Source organism: Monodon monoceros, unplaced genomic scaffold (genome assembly GCF_005190385.1).
Source record: "Monodon monoceros isolate NGI ecotype Baffin Bay Population unplaced genomic scaffold, NGI_Narwhal_1 Super_Scaffold_1, whole genome shotgun sequence".
In the NCBI taxonomy this organism is placed as follows: Eukaryota; Metazoa; Chordata; class Mammalia; order Artiodactyla; family Monodontidae; genus Monodon; species Monodon monoceros.
In genome coordinates this window covers 78,063,484-78,080,491 of record NW_021703765.1, presented here as the reverse complement: position 1 = coordinate 78,080,491, position 17,008 = coordinate 78,063,484, and the positions used below count along the sequence as shown (strand labels likewise).

Below are 17,008 nucleotides of genomic sequence, written 5' to 3'. Positions count from 1 at the left end.
AGTGATTGGATAGATGGATGTTGGATGATCAGTTGGAAGATAGATGATCTGTTAGATAAATGGATGGATGGATGAGTGGAAAATGGATGGTTGGTTGGATGATTGGATGGATGTTGGATAAAGAGCTTCCAGCCTGGATAACTTACTAGGTACTGGCAACCCCTGCCCAAGTTGGGAACCACACAGTGATTTAATTAGTAGAAGTAGGTAAAACTCTTATCTCTCCCTTGCCCCATCAGTTTCCATACCCATGCAGAGGCAATTCAGGGCATATGTTAGGGTTTCACTCTTCTCCAAGTCTGCTCTGGAGGTGATGTCTTAATGCGATGGCCTTTGTCCCTTTTACCAGAATTATTTATGCCTGAACTTGTCTTATTTGGTTTCTGAGCTCTTGGAGGATATAGACTGTATCTGATTCCCTTTATCTAATGCCTAGCACACTGGAGATCATGGATGGCTGAATGTACAACATCTCTAGTTGCATCTCCCTGCAAAGAGAAAGCAGACTTCTAGGTTTGTGTTGGGGGGAGTTGGTGACTGTATTGAAAGTCATGATCACTGGTCATCCTTGTTTTCTAGACCTGGCCTGGAATCTCAACTGCCACTTCATCCATATATCCTTACAGGAGATAATATACATAAAGTGCTTAGCACATTCCATAAATACTAGCATGTGTGTGTGTGTGTGTGTGTGTGTGTGTGTGTATGGCATAAATGTTAGCCATGAGCTATTGTTTTCTGTAAGGAATGTCTGTGTAAGGTTTCATTTGGCGAAAAAGTTCTAGGCCTTTGAAAAGACATCTGGTGGCAAATATCAGAAGGGGATAACAGGGGCACAAAGGAGATGCCCAGACTTGGAGGGGAGGGTTCAGGAATCCTTCCTGGAAGAGGGGACATTTAAGCCGAGGCACAAAGGATGAGTAAGATCAGCTGCAGAGACAGAATGAGATCATCTGAGCTGAAGGAATGAAGTCTGTTGAGCCATGGAGTTGGGAGACCCTGTTGCCTTTGGATTCCTGCAAGGCAGGAAGGTTGGTTGGGAAGGAAACAAAGAGATGGGAAGATGGAAGGGGCCCAGTGACACCTAGATAGGAAGTATGGCGATTGTCCTAGAGCAGTGGAGAGCCAGAGGTGGGTTTTGAGCAGAGGAGGGACATGTTGAGGAAGTTTCTTTCCTTTCATGAAACCCCTTCAAAATATGGGAACACCTGAGGTCCTTGCTTCCTTAACCCCTAATCCCCAGCAATCACTGCATCGTTTTCAGAAGGTCTCTTTTCAGAAGTGGTATTAGGGGGATGTGTCTGAGTGTGAGGGTGTCTTTGGAGCTGAGAAGAGTGTGAGCACATGCTGGGGGAATTGACATGCATATGCACAATTCAGGTGTGTATTTCCCCTGTAAGAACATAGCAGCTAGCTCAAAGTTTTGTACATCATTGACACTTCAGGTCAACATCATGTGTTAAATTTCTTTTAAAACCAAGTATTCTTGTACAATTCCCAGTCCTTCCTGGTTGAGGAAATACAGTTGAACTGAGAATGTTCAACTTGCTCTCCCCGTAGATAACCAACAGTCTTCCTTCCCCACCCAAGAGCTACCTTCCCTCTGAGGAAATCCAGCCTCTTAACCAGAAGTGTGGCTTGGGCAGGTCGCCTAAGCTGTTTTTGCCTTAGTTTCCTCATCTCTAAAATGGGAGACTCAGATTCAGTTAGTGTTAGCTAAAGTGTGGGACATACATACCCCCACTGTTAGGACGTGAGATGACTGTAAGTAGACCTGACATTAGAAGGGATTGACCTGTGTCAGGAGGATCAGTTATCCCTTCTCAGTGGTCATTCATTCCTTCTCATTGGAACAAGAAGAAAGTCTCTACCTTTAACACCTCTCCAGCACTTGCCAGTCTCCTTTTATAACAAAGACAAACAGCAATGCTTTGTTTTCATTGTACTTTTATTTTAAAGACTACCTTCTGTTTATGGCATAGTGTCCTCTAGCGATAAAAAGAAGTTCCTTTTCAAATGTACTTATTTAGGTTAAAAAGAGAAGGGGTTGTTACGTAAAGGTCAAGAACAGGCAAAATTTATCTAGATGCTAGGGTCAGAATGATAGTTACCTTTAAGGGGGTACTAACTAGGAGAGGGCACAAGGGAACCTTCCAAGGTGCTAGGAGTGTGAATATTCTGTGTATCTACCTGGGCAATGGTTATAAGGGTGTAAAAGTTTGAGCTTAAAATTGAACTTAAGGGCTTCCCTGGTGGCTCAGTGGTTGAGAGTCCGCCTGCTGATGCAGGGGACACGGGTTCGTGCCCCAGCCCGGGAAGATCCCACATGCCGTGGAGCGGCTGGGCCCGTGAGCCATGGCCGCTGAGCCTGCGCGTCTGGAGCCTGTGCTCCGCAACGGGAGACGCCACAACACTGAGAGGCCCGCGTACCGCAAAAAAAAAAAAAAAAAAAAATTGAACTTAAAATTATACAAAAAGAAAGAAGAGTCAGTTTGAAGGTAAATATCATGGAAATAGTAATTCATGTGGAATATCAATATGGCAGAATACATGCAGAGGGGTAGTATGAATGGTTGAAGTTCAGAGAGTGATGGACTGGACAACCTTGAAAGTTCCTTCTGGCTTATATGTTCTGAGACTGTGAGTGCCTTGGAAGTTCCAAGGTTGCCCAGCAAGCTGATGGCAGACGCTCTCAGAGCTAGGGCCACTCCCCGGGCAGCGGGCATTTCCCGTGGGCAAGCAGTGGGGCTGTAGGTCCCATCGGAAGAGCTCTTCTTCCCTGCCCCCGCCTCTTGCTGCTGCCTAGCCCTGGCTGCAGCTCAGTCCCAGCTTCCTTTCTCTCTGCACGCTGGCCCGAGCCTCAGCTGCATCTATCATCTGCCTCAAGCTCATTAAAATTATTTCTTTTTTAGTTGCAAATGGGCTGTTTATGATGATCATTATTTGAATGGTCTGCGGCGGGCTCCGGGCTGTCTGTCTGCTGCTGCTGGCCAGTTAATCAGATGAGTCTTCTCCCTGCCTGGGCCTGGCCCAAAGTCTGGGGCTGTGTTAATCATGGCCCCCCTAGGGCTGGGGGCTGGAGGCCAGGTGGGAGAGGATCCCAAGTTCTGCTTGATCATCAAAGAGGCCCTGCTAGCTGTGTATGTGCATGGGGCTTCAGACACTTATTTCTAAAACTCAGCTTCAGACTGGTGCTGGTTTATGTTTATGAGAGTTTTTTATATTCCTTCAAAATAAATACAGTGCTGTGAGCTTTTTTATTTTAAATATGTTTATTTTAAAAGACATGTCAATTCTGTCGTTGGCTGTCTTGCTCTGTTAATGTTCAAATAGCCTGTCTTTTAGGGTGGGAGGGAGTGGTTTTTAATGTCTTTGCCTGATAGAGTAAAACTTGTCAGTACTCTGTCATCCTTTTATTGGTGGGGCGGGGGGTGTGAGATTTTTACTGACCTGTGAAATCCAGAACTCTTAGAATCACTGATCTAGTGGGGTGTTCTTTGAGCTCTCAGCTTATCTAAATTAGTATCAGCCAACATTTCTTGAACACTTAGTACTGTGCTTGATGCTTTACACATTTATAACATTTAAAACAAGCTCCCTGAACATCCCCCAGCTAGTGGGGAAGTGGAGCAGAAACCCTGTGATGAGCAGGGCATTACAATTTTGCCTTTATAATCCACCAAGGAGATAATTCACAGCTGAATTATTAGGACTGTAATTTGTTTCTTAGTCCCTGCTTGAATTACCTTACAAACATATTAATGTGCTCGTCACATGAGATGATGTGTATGAGGAGCTTAGCATGGTGCCTGGTACGTGTAAGCACCCAATACATGGTAGTTATGATTATTTACTATTATTGTTGTTGACGTGTTAGTGTACTAACCATAGAAATGTGGCAAGAATTCAGAGTTGAAGGATGAGCATAGATGTAAGGCAGAGGTAAGAAGAGCATGGACATCAGTCATGATGTCCGTCGTCTGCTCCTCTAGGGATGAACAGGAAAGACGGCAAGAGCTGGGCTTCTGTGGGGCAGGGGTTGGGAGCCTGCTGATGTTCCCCATCTGGTCTCACCTCTGCTCTGTCTACAGTGTGGATGCAGCAGACAGATTTGTACCCACCAGCAGCCTGAGAGGTTAGGGTGGAGGGAGCCAGTGCAGTCGCATGGCATCGTTGTCTGGTACAGCACATCAGACAGTTAGACTTAACCTGCTCTGAGATTTCCTTTTGGAACTTGGGTTTGATGTTCTAAATAAGGAGTCGGGCTTCCCTGGTGGCGCAGTGGTTGAGAGTCTGCCTGCCGATGCAGGGGACACGGGTTCGTGCCCCCGTCCGGGAAGATCCCACATGCCGCGGAGCGGCTGGGCCCGTGAGCCATGGCTGCTGAGCCTGCGCGTCCGGAGCCTGTGCTCCGCAACGGGAGAGGCCACAACAGTGAGAGGCCCACGTAGTACCGCAGTCAATCAATCAATCAATAGATAGTCAAAGTTCAGCCCCCACCAGGTTGCTGGGATGCTGGGAGAGGCAGTATCCCAGAGATAAGAACGTTGTGTCAGATATATGATCATTCAAAACCGTGTGATGTTAACGCAAGTCCCAGTTCTGTTTGTCCTGTAGCCATGTAAAAATCACCTCTTTATCTTCAAGACGGATGAGAAAAACTAAGAAAAACTGTGAGCACTCTGCCACAACTCAAATTGACCATGACACTCCAGTTACTTCTCTCCTGCCAAGTGAGGGTCTGTCCACCTGGCTTCCCCACATAGTTGGTTTTTGTCTGCCTTTGGTCAGTCCCATTGCTGCTACCACAGATCTCTCCCTAGTCACTTGATATTTTGGTCATGGTCAATTGTGGTTTCTTTATTGGAAACTACAATTATTTTTAAATGATGATAAACCAGAAGTCTCCTTATTTTCTCTGTCACCTTGGCAGACTGTCAGAAATTGTTTCTGTTTCTCTCTCTTGTCTCCCATGACACCTTGTTCCTTACCTGGCTCAAAAATTCAATGGGACGTTTGGACTGGAAGCCCCTGCACCTTGGAGTTGGTGTACCCAGTGCTGTGGCATAGAATTGATATCAGCACCTTGGAGAGCACCACATTTCCAAGTCTCTTGCCCCTCTATTTTAATGGCTACTTTCTTGCCTCGATTTTCCTCCCTTCTAGTCTTATGATTCTCCAAAGAGGTTAGACATTTCTCCAGAAATAGAAATTCCTTCCCTGATTCTCCCAAAGGCTCCATAGGCAGAGACACTTACCCTGGGTTTGGAGTATGCGGTCCAGCCTTCGATGGGCGTGAGGTTTATGGTGCTACGGTGAACTGCTGTTGAGCAGATTTACCGACTCTCAGACATGATATAAGACGATTACCATGCATTTCGTCTCTTAGAGGGAAAAGGATTTGCAGCGGGTTAATAGTACTTTTATTTCATTATCTAATAGTAAAAGTGTTTCATTGTGTGTGCAAGATGAATGCGCATTAGCGATGATAAATGAGGTCTTTCAGCACGGTGCTGGGCCTCATCATACATATGTTAGATTAAAGAGTTCACCCTAGAAATACACTCTTGCATCTGCTTGTGTGTTTTTAATAAATCTGATTGCAGAAATTTATTGCATCACTGGATTTAGGAAATTATGGGGCTTGATTGCTGCAGATATAATCGGGTGATATATACAGAAATGCTCCTCTAGTTATCGTCCAGAAAAAAAGCCCATCTCGGGATGGTGCAAGAAAGCAGCAGACCACATAAACAGAGCATTTCTTGAATTATGCAAATGAAATCCATGACAACTCATGGTGAATTATTCTCCCCTCGTGAAACCGCCACTGTTAAAGTGAAGAAAGCTGCGAGAGGGGTGATCAAATATACATGTACAACCAGCAGACATTGTCTGTCATGTGTGAGCTGGAGCGTCCCCCACTTCCATCTCTCACTCTCTTTTTTTCCCCTCCTTGGTTCGTCCTGTAAAAACCTGGTCTGAAACCTTCATTGCACATAAGCAGGCAAGGCTGCTTCCAATCCTTTTCTTCTGAATCCAGGCATCTTCAATGAAATATTTCTTATACTTGAAGTGAACCTTAGATAATTTACTGTAGGATACACAAAAGGTCATCTTGCTTCTTATTGGCACCTTCATTTTTCCAAAATCTACAGAAATTAAAAAGCCATCTATATCTTAAAAGGCATATTTATGAACCCTTAAGTGTAAGTCATAGTTGGAACAGTTCCCACCTCTGATATATGAAAGCTGTCGACAGCACTTTCTTACACTATAATATGCCCATACAATATGCCGCACTTTACTATTTTGACACCGTTTGGAGATGTTTTCTACAGTTACTGACAAGCTTATGCCATCACTCCCTTGGAAATTTAAGAGGTGGGGCAGAGGCGTAGGGGAGAAATGAAAAAAAAACAGCTCCACCCAACTTTATGGGAGATTATTGATCTGGCCTGACTTCTGACAAGCAAAAAAAGCTGTCCTGGATTTTTTTCGGTTGCATCCCCAGTTTCGTAAATTATTCATTTGTGCCAGGAGTCAATATCCTGTCTTTTCTCAGCTTTTTTGTAAGTTAAGGAAACTTGTTTGGAATGCTGTTTTGTACGATGATTAAAAAGGAAAAGGAGGAAAAAAATCTTTTTCTTTTCTCTCTCCCTCTCTCTCTCTTTTTTTTTTTTTTTTTTTTTTTTATTGTTCCAGAAGGAGCTTAATTCCGTCGCTTCCGAGCTGTCTGCACGGCAGGAGGAGAGTGAACATTCTCATAAACATTTAATTGAACTCCGCCGGGAATTTAAGAAAAATGTACCTGAGGTACAGTATAGTTGCTATTATAGAATTAACTCAGTAGGAATGCAGATTTTTCTCTGTTCAAACTGTATTTTGAAAACTATAGACATAAGTGACTAACAAGAAAAGAAGCTAATTAGCCACGAAGAAAAATTACAACCCTCAACCTTGCCGTGTTTCTCAGTGTAGCGGTGCTCACTGGTGCTGTCTAGAATAAAAGCAGGACGCTTCTCCATGGAAGTCATTGTTTTTGAGGGCTCTATACCACATCCATTTTCCCCTCACATTAATGTCTAAGTCAAATGCTTGGCCTTGACGGCAAAGACAATTTGTCTAGAGTTCCTGATTTTATTTTCCTTTCCCATTGGCGTCCGGGAGATGATGGCTGTAGACTGTCTCACCCTCTCTGGTCCTTCCCTTGATCTCCATGTCTGAAACTGTCTCCCCCACCTGCCCATAAACGTGCCTCATTCTCCCCCTTCACCTCCTCCTTTGCAACTCCAGCCACCAGCATTGTCCTTCCCAGCTGCCATGAGGGTGGTCCAGGTAATGGCCAGCCCCTGCAATGTAAGAGTCCCCCAGGGGAAGAGATGAGAATGGACACGTTTCTTTCTTCACAAGGGTGAATGTGTGAATTTTTTTTCCTCCTCTGTCAGGCCCCCTGTTGCTTCTCAAATTTTTTTTTTTTTTAGTGATGGAAATAAACACAAATAGGAAAAAGAAAACCTTCTGACTCCATATAATGTTGGCAGGGATGTGACACATCAGAGCCATGACAGGAAACAGATACCCCGCCCATTCCCAAAGCCTGCTGTGCTTCTCTGTGCTCAGCAGAGGGTTGAGCTCTCTGTCCCAGGCTGCTCAGGTGGCCTGGATCTTGGAGGAGGGCCAGACAGGGTCTGCCATTCCAGAGGTATCAGACCTGGACATGTTGATTCCACTCTGCCTGTTGGAATCACCTAGGGGTCCTGTTGCCATCTTACTGATGGAGACCATGGAAGGATGGAGAAGAAGCAAGCCCACCCAGGAATCAGGCCACATAAGTGCGGAGGGGTCAGTCTCTTAGCTGTGAAGTCCTCCTCACACCAGTCATAAATATCTTTGGTTCTTCAAGGCAAGAGTGGGAAGTAGGATCTAGTTAGAACTTGTCCATGGAGCAAGTCTGGGAGGAATCAGGTTTGGGAGCTGAGAGAGAGTGCACTTGTAGAAGGGGCGGGAGTCTCAGATCTGAGCGTGTCTCCCATGTTATGGCTTTAGAAAGGCCAGGTTACATCCTGGGTTTGACTGGGAGCTAAGAAAGCATAGGGAGATTCTGAGCATCCTTCCCTTCCCTTTTAGAACAGAGAACAGCTTGGTCTTTAAACCAGTTTTTCTGCCCAGAAGGAGAGAACCAGAAGCTTTGCCTCTGACTCTCCCATCTCTGGGAAGCAGAGATGAAACGGCCACAGATCTTCACAGCCCACCATTTTGTCCTCCTTCCCCCAGGCGACGTGGGAGCCCCCAGGTGATGAGGGAAATCCAGGCCAGGTTTTAAGCCTCTGAGTTCGGCTTACATAATTTTAATACTGCATAATTATGCAATTATGTAATTAGAAGGAATAAGTTTCCATTCCTATTATAGTCGCGCCTCTGAAAATTCTCATTTTTGGAACTAGCCTCTCCTGATGGGGGAGAGTCATGCCAAGACTTTATTTAAGGACATCATCTGGCTGGTGCCCAGCTCACCTCCTGCTGATGCCTTTGCTCAGTTTCCCCCAGGAGTTAAGCAGACAGGGCAGTGGGCTTCTAGAAATGGCTGGCATTGGCCCAAAATCCCACCCACCCCGCCGTGGGTCTCAGATTTGAATCCCCTAAATTCACTTGAGTGTGGGGTTGTGAACAGAGCCTGTCTGGGGAGTCTGTTGACCTGCATTGAAATCCCAACTGTGCCACTCACTTGCTTTGAGACCTTGAACAAGGCAGCCCCTCTCGGGGCCTCTGTGTCCCTTTCTGTAAATTCAGGGGACTGGAGATGGTTTTTGAGCCCCTTCCAACACCAACATTTCCTGAACCCAGAGCAGAGGTTTCCTGTTGATGTGTTTTATTTGGTCTGTAAGGGTCTTTCAAATTTTACAGTAAGTTGTCAATGTTTAGCATCTCTGATTTCACCCCAAAGCTTGGATTTCCGATATCTTTTGAGACTGTTTGGTAGATCTGGCCACGGGGATGCTCCATGCCCAGTGGCAGAAACAGCCGAGCAGCTGCCGCTCACGTTACCAAGATGCTGTGCTCCCCTGAGATTTGCCATGGGACAGCCTGTCTCCCTCCTGTCCACTTCCTCCAGCCTCTGTGGGCATTTGAGTTTACAACCCACAATCTAGGTTTTCTTAAGTTTCGTTTTCTGCGCTCAGCCCGTGCACTCACGGTTCCTTATGATCAAATAAATCCACTAGGTTCACACGCACTCCCTACGTCCCTCCTGAAGATCCCCTGCATACATCAGTATATCAGTGGGTCTGAGAAGCCCTGGGGGCCACAAATCAGTGAGGAAAGCATAGCCAGGACCCAGAAGAAGGATTTTTTCCAGGGCCAGGAGCAACACAATCCTATTTCATAGTTAAGGGATTTTATTCTTCAGCTGAAATATGTATTCTTCAGCTCATCTCTTCCTTTCCTGTTTCTGTCTGCTACCCCCTCCCTCTCCATTCTCTCCAGCTCCCCTCAGCTCCTCCTCCCAAGGGGGTCTCTTGTGGGCCATAGAAGCCAGTGGTTAGGGGAGTCACCAGTGGGTCTCAGAGGAAACTGGAGCATGTATGGTTGGGATCTTGGTACCCTCGGTTCTAATCCCTCTTGCACGCTGGAGAGAACTCATGGGAGTCCACCAGGGATGCCCTTGTGGCTGGGAACCTCAAGGTCACTTGAGAAAGGCATAAAATTAGGGTCCAGAAAGAGGAGGCTGCCTTCTGAAGACAGCCCAATGGCATAGAGTTGATCAAACATTTACAGAGCCCTTCTTCTGAGCTGGGTGCCATGGCAGGTGACCCCACCAAGCCCCCAGAAACCCCACCTTCTGGTGAGGAAGGAGTGACCGTGCAGAGTGGTGTTGCTAAAATGCCAAATGCAGTCTTTGCTAGAAGGGGCAGCTGGGTGGGGAAGCAGAAATGGCACCCTAGGGAGACATCTCCCAAGCAACCTAAAGGACAGAGGTTTTCATGTAGGAGCTTTGGTGACATGGCCCTGGGTGTGGAGCCTTTCCAGCCCCTGCTCCAAAAAATGTCCCAGGATGGACCACCAGTCCCGCAAGGTACTTTGCATAAATGAGCATTCCATGATCAAATCCATTTGGGAAATGCTACTTCCTCTCTCCCTCTTCCAGAAATTCTCATTGTGCATTATGTAAAAGGGTCCAAAAAGTCCTGCAGGGAGGAAACTTGATGTTGTGCTTGATGCGTCCTAGTCGGATCTGGCTTGGCACCGTGGTGTGTGTTTGTGTCTGTCTGTAGGTGTATATATGAGGAACCGTTATGAAATCTCATGGAGTGCAGGTCCCACGGGACACGCTTGGGAAATACTGATTGGGGGGACAGCAATGAGCTGCAAACAGGGGCCATGGGGGTATCCCACTTGGCACCACGGTGAACTCTTCGCTGATCTCTTTTACAGGAAATCAGAGAGATGGTGGCTCCTGTATTAAAAAGCTTTCAAGCTGAGGTAAGACCCAAGGCCTGTGGCACGTCACAAAAATACTTCCCAGTTCCCTCTCCTATCCCACCTGGAGTTGCCAGAGGATGCCAGCAGCAGAGAAACTTCTCTACCCCCATTGCAAACTGCCCCATGCCCTCCTGATCAGCCATGGTATCATGATAAGAATGGGCTCTCTGTTCTGTTTGATGGGATTTCTGCCTGCTCTGAAATCCTCTCTACCACCCATCCTCTGAGGATATAAAATCTACACTTTTCACATCCTTTCCTGCCAACCCATCGGACCCTAGTTCCTTTGGCAGCAGCTGAGCTGCCCTCAGCCAGTTGTTTCTCTTGCCGTCCTGGAGCCCTGGGATGAAGCTGAACCTCCTCAGTTTCTCCTCTTTGCTTGACTTTGTGACCAGGATTCTGAGAATGTCCACTTGTCTGGCTGGCGCAGGAGGTAGGCTAGGAAAAGAATGGAATTACACTGAGTCAGGAGAGTGGAAGGGAGGGCCATTTCTCCAATGTTCTGTCTTCAGGGGGCTCTTCTCCGTCTTCCCCTGTATTCAGGCAGAACCCTGGAAGGATAGGCCCTTCTCAGAGCTCGCCAGTGGAGATGCATTTTAAGTCTGTCGTCTGCCAAGTGCCACATTACTTTAAATCTGTCTCTTCGGAACTGCGTAAGCGCATAAGGCAATATTAAAGTAAACAATAACTGGATTTACACAAATGTCGCTGATTTCCATATTTTTCATCCTTTCATTTTATTACTGAGTTGACTGATGCGCTTATTTATTTATAGGGCCATCCGGTATTGATTCATTTGGTTGTAAGGTGCCTGAGCTGGAAGGGATAGAAAAAAACCAGAAAGAAGACCAATAATGTTGGGAATGTGTCATCATGGCTTTTATGTTTTTAAAAAAAGGCCCCCATCTGCCGCCAGCTCATGGTCCCCTGAGAAATACTCAGCACACAAGCCCTCTCAGGCAGCTGATCCCTCTGTCCAGCCCAAAGACAGGCAGTGAGTGTCTTGTGTAGAGCGTCACTTTCTCAGCCATTCCCTTGCTTGGGTTGGTGTGGCAGAGCTTCTCTTAGCTACTTAGACCCTCAGTTTCTCTATATGTTAAAGTGGAATAAAGGCACTGCAGATCTTTTCATGTTCTTTTGAGGATTAACTGAAATATAATGAAAGGAAAGAGTTTAATGTAATTCCCGGTACATGGAGAGCTGCTAGGGAGTGAAGAGCACAGACTCTGGAGTCAACCTGGATTTGAATCCTGCCTCTGCCAGTTACTAGCTGTTTGACCTTAGGCAAGTTACTTGACCTCTCTCTGCCTCTGTGTCATACTCTATAAAATTGGATAATAATTATACCTACTTCATAGGGTTGTGATTGAGGAAGAACAAAGTCAATACTCATGGAGTGCTTAGGACATTACCTTGCATATTAGAAGTCTTATTATTTTATTGTTCCTATTATCAGTCACCTTCAACACAGGTTTATTTGGCCTCCACTATGCCTGGGTTGGAATCTGCCTCTTTCCTCACTAGGTGTTCAAGGATTTTTATCCAAAAGAAGGGGGTTTTCTATCCCTATAGGAAGCAGGCATGACTTATGCCATCTTTCCAATAGGAGAAAGAGTTAAACATTAGATTTTGGCAGTGATCCAGGGAAGACCCAAGTGCAGCATGGTGGAAAGCACATGTGAATCAGACTCATATGGGCCTGGCTTGAATTTCAGCCCTGCTGCTTATACGAGCTGTGTGACCTGGGAGAAGTTCATCCACCTCTCGGAGCTGCAGCTTTCCTCCTCTCGTAAGTGAGGCTAACAGTAAGGATTCTAAGAACTAAGCAGGGTGGAGGCAGTCGACATGGTGTCTGGCACACGGTGCTCAGTAAGTGCAGGAGGAGAGAGAGAGTCTTAGTGGGGCCAAAATAGGCAAAGGTGAATTTTCATTTCCAAACCCATGTGGCATGTTGAATACACACCATTTTAATAGCCGGGGATCTTCAAGGAACTTCGTTAATTTTTTTTAGAGGGTTTTCCGTTGTCCCTTTAATGTACCAAAAAGACTACATTTGTCTGGAGTTTTATTCCCGAAACCCCTGCTTTCTTCATGATCTATTGACTAATCCATTGCGGCCGCCATGTCCCTCCCAGCGCCTCAGGGGAGAAACGCCGGCAAAGAAAGGTGTTAATAAAAAGCATCTCCTTCGTCCAGAACAAACTGCACACACATAGGCCGTTTATAATCCAAATTTGATTTTCATTTTAATTTTTTTAATGAGGGTTCATCCTTTATGCCGCTTCCCTCTTGCCAGCCACCAGGCTCTAGGCTCAGAGCTGAGGATTCCCAAGTGGGCATTAATCACCTCCCAGGAATATTCCCTGAGGCAAACACCTTCCAGAGTCATATAAACTAACCCATAAAACGCCAAGGCTGAATATCGTGCCTGTCATTCCTTCTTCCCCAGTGTGGGCCTCTTGTTGAAATATAACATGTTCAAGTTCATTCCTTAATTTCACTCCACCAGCCCTGGTGAATACAGCATACAAGCATCCTTTTATCTTTTCATACTGTGTATGTGTGAGGGTCTTTTTTCCTTTTTCTTTCTTTCTTTCTTTCTTTCTTTCTTTCTTTCTTTCTTTCTTTCTTTCTTTCTTTCTTTCTTTCCTTCCTTCCTTCCTTCCTTCTTCCTTCTTTCTTTCTTTCTTTCTTTCTTTCTTTTCTTTTCTTTTCTTTTCTTTTCTTTTCTTTTCTTTTCTTTTTCATGCTGGTGGGAGGGGGGCGGAGAGGAAGTGAATTTGCCCTGCTGTGAATCAAGGAAGCTTTTCCTCTCCGCCTTGATTGCTTAAAGGACAGTCTTGATTCCCCCTGCTCAGGGAAACAAAGACAGCCAGAGAAGGTGGCTTAATGGAGACAGCTTGAAATGGCCAAAGTTTGAATATCCTTGCGCGCAGAGAAAAGAGCAAGACGAAAGCCCTGCTAATTACAAAAGTTGCTTTATGAAAGATAATTCAAAGCAATAATTTAGCAAACATAATCAAGTCGCACAGATGGGGTTGTTGATGGATGGATTGCAACATGCAATTAGCAGTTCTCGTAGTTACATATCATTAACCCTCCAAGCACAGAAATTATTTTCTCATTATTAGTTGAAAAGGTAAAATTAAGCTGACTAGACAGTAAAGGAACAAACTACAATTAATTACCTTCATTTATTACAGTCATTATTTTAAACTTATTTTTACTTGGAGAGAGAGACGAAAACATCTAAATTAAAAGTTTTCTTATGCTAAATCAGAGGTGAAACTTTTCTAAGGAGCATGTGCAGTGGCCCAGCCAGAAGATGGCAAGGCCACTGCTGGGAAATTTTTTTTCCCTGCTTCCTTCCTCTTCCACCTTGAAGGGGATATGGCCTGCATGATGGAAAACCCTTTCCGTTGAGTTGGAACAGACACGTTCATCTGGGCCTGATTGAAACAGAGCAGTTTGGGAACCAAGGAGGCTGAAGTGTCCTCTGACCCCCAGGGGAGGCGGGAGAGTGTGGAGGTCAGATATCCAGGGTCTGTGTCCCACCCTGACACTGCTTATATGACTTTGGCAAGTGACTTCATGTCTCTGAGCCACTGTTTCCTCATCTGTAAATAGGGACAGCTCATCGGATTGCAAGAGGTTCAGTGAGATTCTCTGTTGATTGGCCAGCGAGTTATTTGTTCTCATTGTGGTGGGTGTGTTTGGTTCGGGCCTGAGAATGTTCTCTCCCTGTCCTCTTAGGATCAGAGGGGAGCTCGTGTGGCGTGACCACCTTTTAGGAGCTTAGAGACGGGACTAAGATGCCATCTAGGGCTTCCCTGGTGGCACAGTGGTTGAGAGTCCACCTGCCGACGCAGGGGACACGGGTTCGTGCCCCCGTCCGGGAAGATCCCACATGCCGCGGAGCAGCTGGGCCCGTGAGCCATGGCCGCTGAGCCTGCGCGTCCGGAGCCTGTGCTCTGCAACAGGAGAGGCCACAACAGTGAGAGGCCCGTGTACTGCAAAAAAAAAAAAAAAAAAAAAAATGCCATTTACCAGGAGATAGATCAGATCATCGGTTGAGTCCATGAAGTCATTTATTCACTCAACAAACATTTACTGAGTACCCAGAACCTGAAGTCATCATCGGCTTCCCCCACCATCTGTCCCAGCCCCAGACACTGAGGACTGCCTGCTTCTCCCTCACAGGCAGTCGTGGGTGGGGAAGGGGGTTCTAACCCAGGACAAGATCCCCAGGGGTTTATAGTCTCCATTCCTGAAGCTGAGCTGCCTGAGAAGGGCATGGGGGGCATCCTCACAGCTCAGCTCACCTGAGACGGGCTCGGCCCTCCCTGCCCTGAGCCCCCGCCCAGCTCTGCATGCCGTGTCCTAATTTGGTCCCTGTGCTCCCCTCCTGTTCCGCATCTGCCCACAGGACTCTTGCCCTTCCCTTTGAGCCAAAGTTTAATTACAGGATCTTTTATTTTTCTTTTTGCCTTTTAACATTGTTTGCTCTTCCAGCTGGCTTTGATGTCATAATTCTCTTACTCCCCAGATGACCCTTTCTCTGTCACTCCCAGCACTGTCATGACCTTTGTAAGTGGGACCCCCTTGGGGCCACAACAGACGTTAGACACCTGCAGTCCTGACAAGCCTACAAGGCCAGGGAGAAATGGCCTCACTGACCAGCGGGACCCACCAGGAAAGATAAGCAGTGGGAACAAGCATGGGCTTGGAGCCAGATTGGCATGAGCTTGCGTCTTAGCCTGTCCACTTCCCAGCTGTGTGATCCTGGGCGAGTCACTTAACCTCTCTGGGCCTCAGCTTCCTTGGCTTTTAAATGGAGATAATAATAGTACCCACCTCATAAGGTCGATGAGAGGGTTAAATGAGTTGATACTTGAAAAGCCCCAAGAACAAAACCTAGCACATAGTGAGTGTTCCTTGAAGATTAGTCAGCACTCCTAGCTGATGAGCTGAAACTTGCCTCATCACATGTATTCCTCCCACAAGCCCAGTGAGGAAGCCTCTCCTCTCACCCATTCTCAGGTGAGGTAAATGAGGCTTAGCACCCAGCACACGGTGGTGGGTGGTAACTCAGGCTGGGACACCAGCCAGCAAAATTTATCGAGCATTTAGCAATGCCTGTCACATATCACCACCTCTCAGCAGCACGGCAAGGGAGGCACCACTGGTATTGTCCCCTCTTACAGGTGAGAAGTTGGGTTTCAGAGAGGTTAAGCTGCTTGCCTAAGCTCACACAGCTCTTCACCAGCAGAGCAGAGGGTGAAAGATGCAGATCTCAGCTTCGAGGGCTGAACAGAGCTCCTCAAGGAGCCTGTGGAGTACAGAAGGAGCTGAGAATATAGATTCTAGATTAAGGGCCTGAATTGGACACTTGCAGGTGGTTATGGTTGGGAAAGACCTCTGTTCAGCCAGATCTGTGCCTTTTAGATATTTTTGCTGAGCTATCCAGGCAGAATCCACCAGCGAAGCCCAGCCCCTGCAGAGAGCTGGGATTCAAACCCAGGTCTGCATACCCAGCCCAGGACTTGGCACATAGCAAGAGCTCAGTAAACAGGGTGTTACTTGCAAGATGCAGTTAGAAAGACTTCTGTCCACACTTACTGTTCCCTGCTTGCACACCTGCACATACACTCCCCACAGCCTCCTCTGATGACATAATAACTTTGATGATGCAGGTCTCCTTGGTTCCCATAACCCAGTCTGGCTCCTCTGGCTTTGCCCTGCCCAGCTAGGGGTAAAACCTGAACATCCTTCTGAATTTAATTTTAAGAACCCACCAAAGCATCACTGAACCTGTCACACCATATTACAACCAAATTAAGAACCAGCAGCAGTCCTCTTTCATTTGGTATCATATACCTTATAAAGTAAATTGTTAATGCTTTTTCCCCCCAGTTAAGCAGTTATTTGCAGTTGTTCCGGGTATTTCTCATTAGAAATAACATCATCTAAAGAACGATATTGATTGATTTTTTTTAATCTTGGAATCATGGACGTGAACCACATATTTATATGACATTCCCTTTAACTAGAATTCTCATGCTTTATTTTTATATTATTGATCTTTTTGACACGAATTGCTTTTGGCCTTGTGTGAGTGTTGTAAGTTTTCTGCCTGCAGAGGAATGGGCCGGGCTGAGCTGGGAAGAGTGATCGCTCCAGCAGCATGGCGGTAACATTCCCACACATTTAACAGCAATTAGTCTGTGCTGATGCCGTGGTAGGCTTTCGTGTATGAAAATTTACAAGCCTTTTAATGGACTGCATTATGGAATGCCATGCGGGGCCAGTCGGTGGGGAGATGAGGCCGCCAGGCGCGCATCCATCTCACGGCACTGTCAGCCGAGTGTCTCTCAACACTCGTGTCTGCCTGGGGGTAGTGGCGATCAAAGCAGATGCTACTGCAACAGCCAGCACGACACCAGCGTGGGACGAGTGGCCATTCGTGCAGTCACTCATGCATCCATTCAGTATATGTTTCTTGAGCACCTGCTGTGTGCCAGGCATG

General features: G+C 46.4%; 1 protein-coding gene across 7 annotated transcripts in view; it reads left to right on the top strand.

Annotated features, from left to right (window-relative positions):
- Positions 1–17,008, top strand: part of CUX2 (cut like homeobox 2) — a 262,660-nt gene that overhangs the window by 147,198 nt on the left and 98,454 nt on the right. For 5 of the 7 annotated variants that reach the window (XR_003792989.1, XM_029219263.1, XM_029219254.1 and 2 more), the window contains exons 2-3: positions 6,706–6,816; positions 10,435–10,482. The exons of the other annotated variants lie outside the window; for them this stretch is intronic. Coding sequence is in view for 4 of the 5 variants with exons in the window: in XM_029219263.1 (XP_029075096.1) it covers positions 6,706–6,816; positions 10,435–10,482 (159 nt within the window). In the remaining variant the exon portion in view is untranslated. The remainder of the gene's footprint in view (positions 1–6,705; positions 6,817–10,434; positions 10,483–17,008) is intronic. 7 annotated transcript variants of the gene reach the window in all.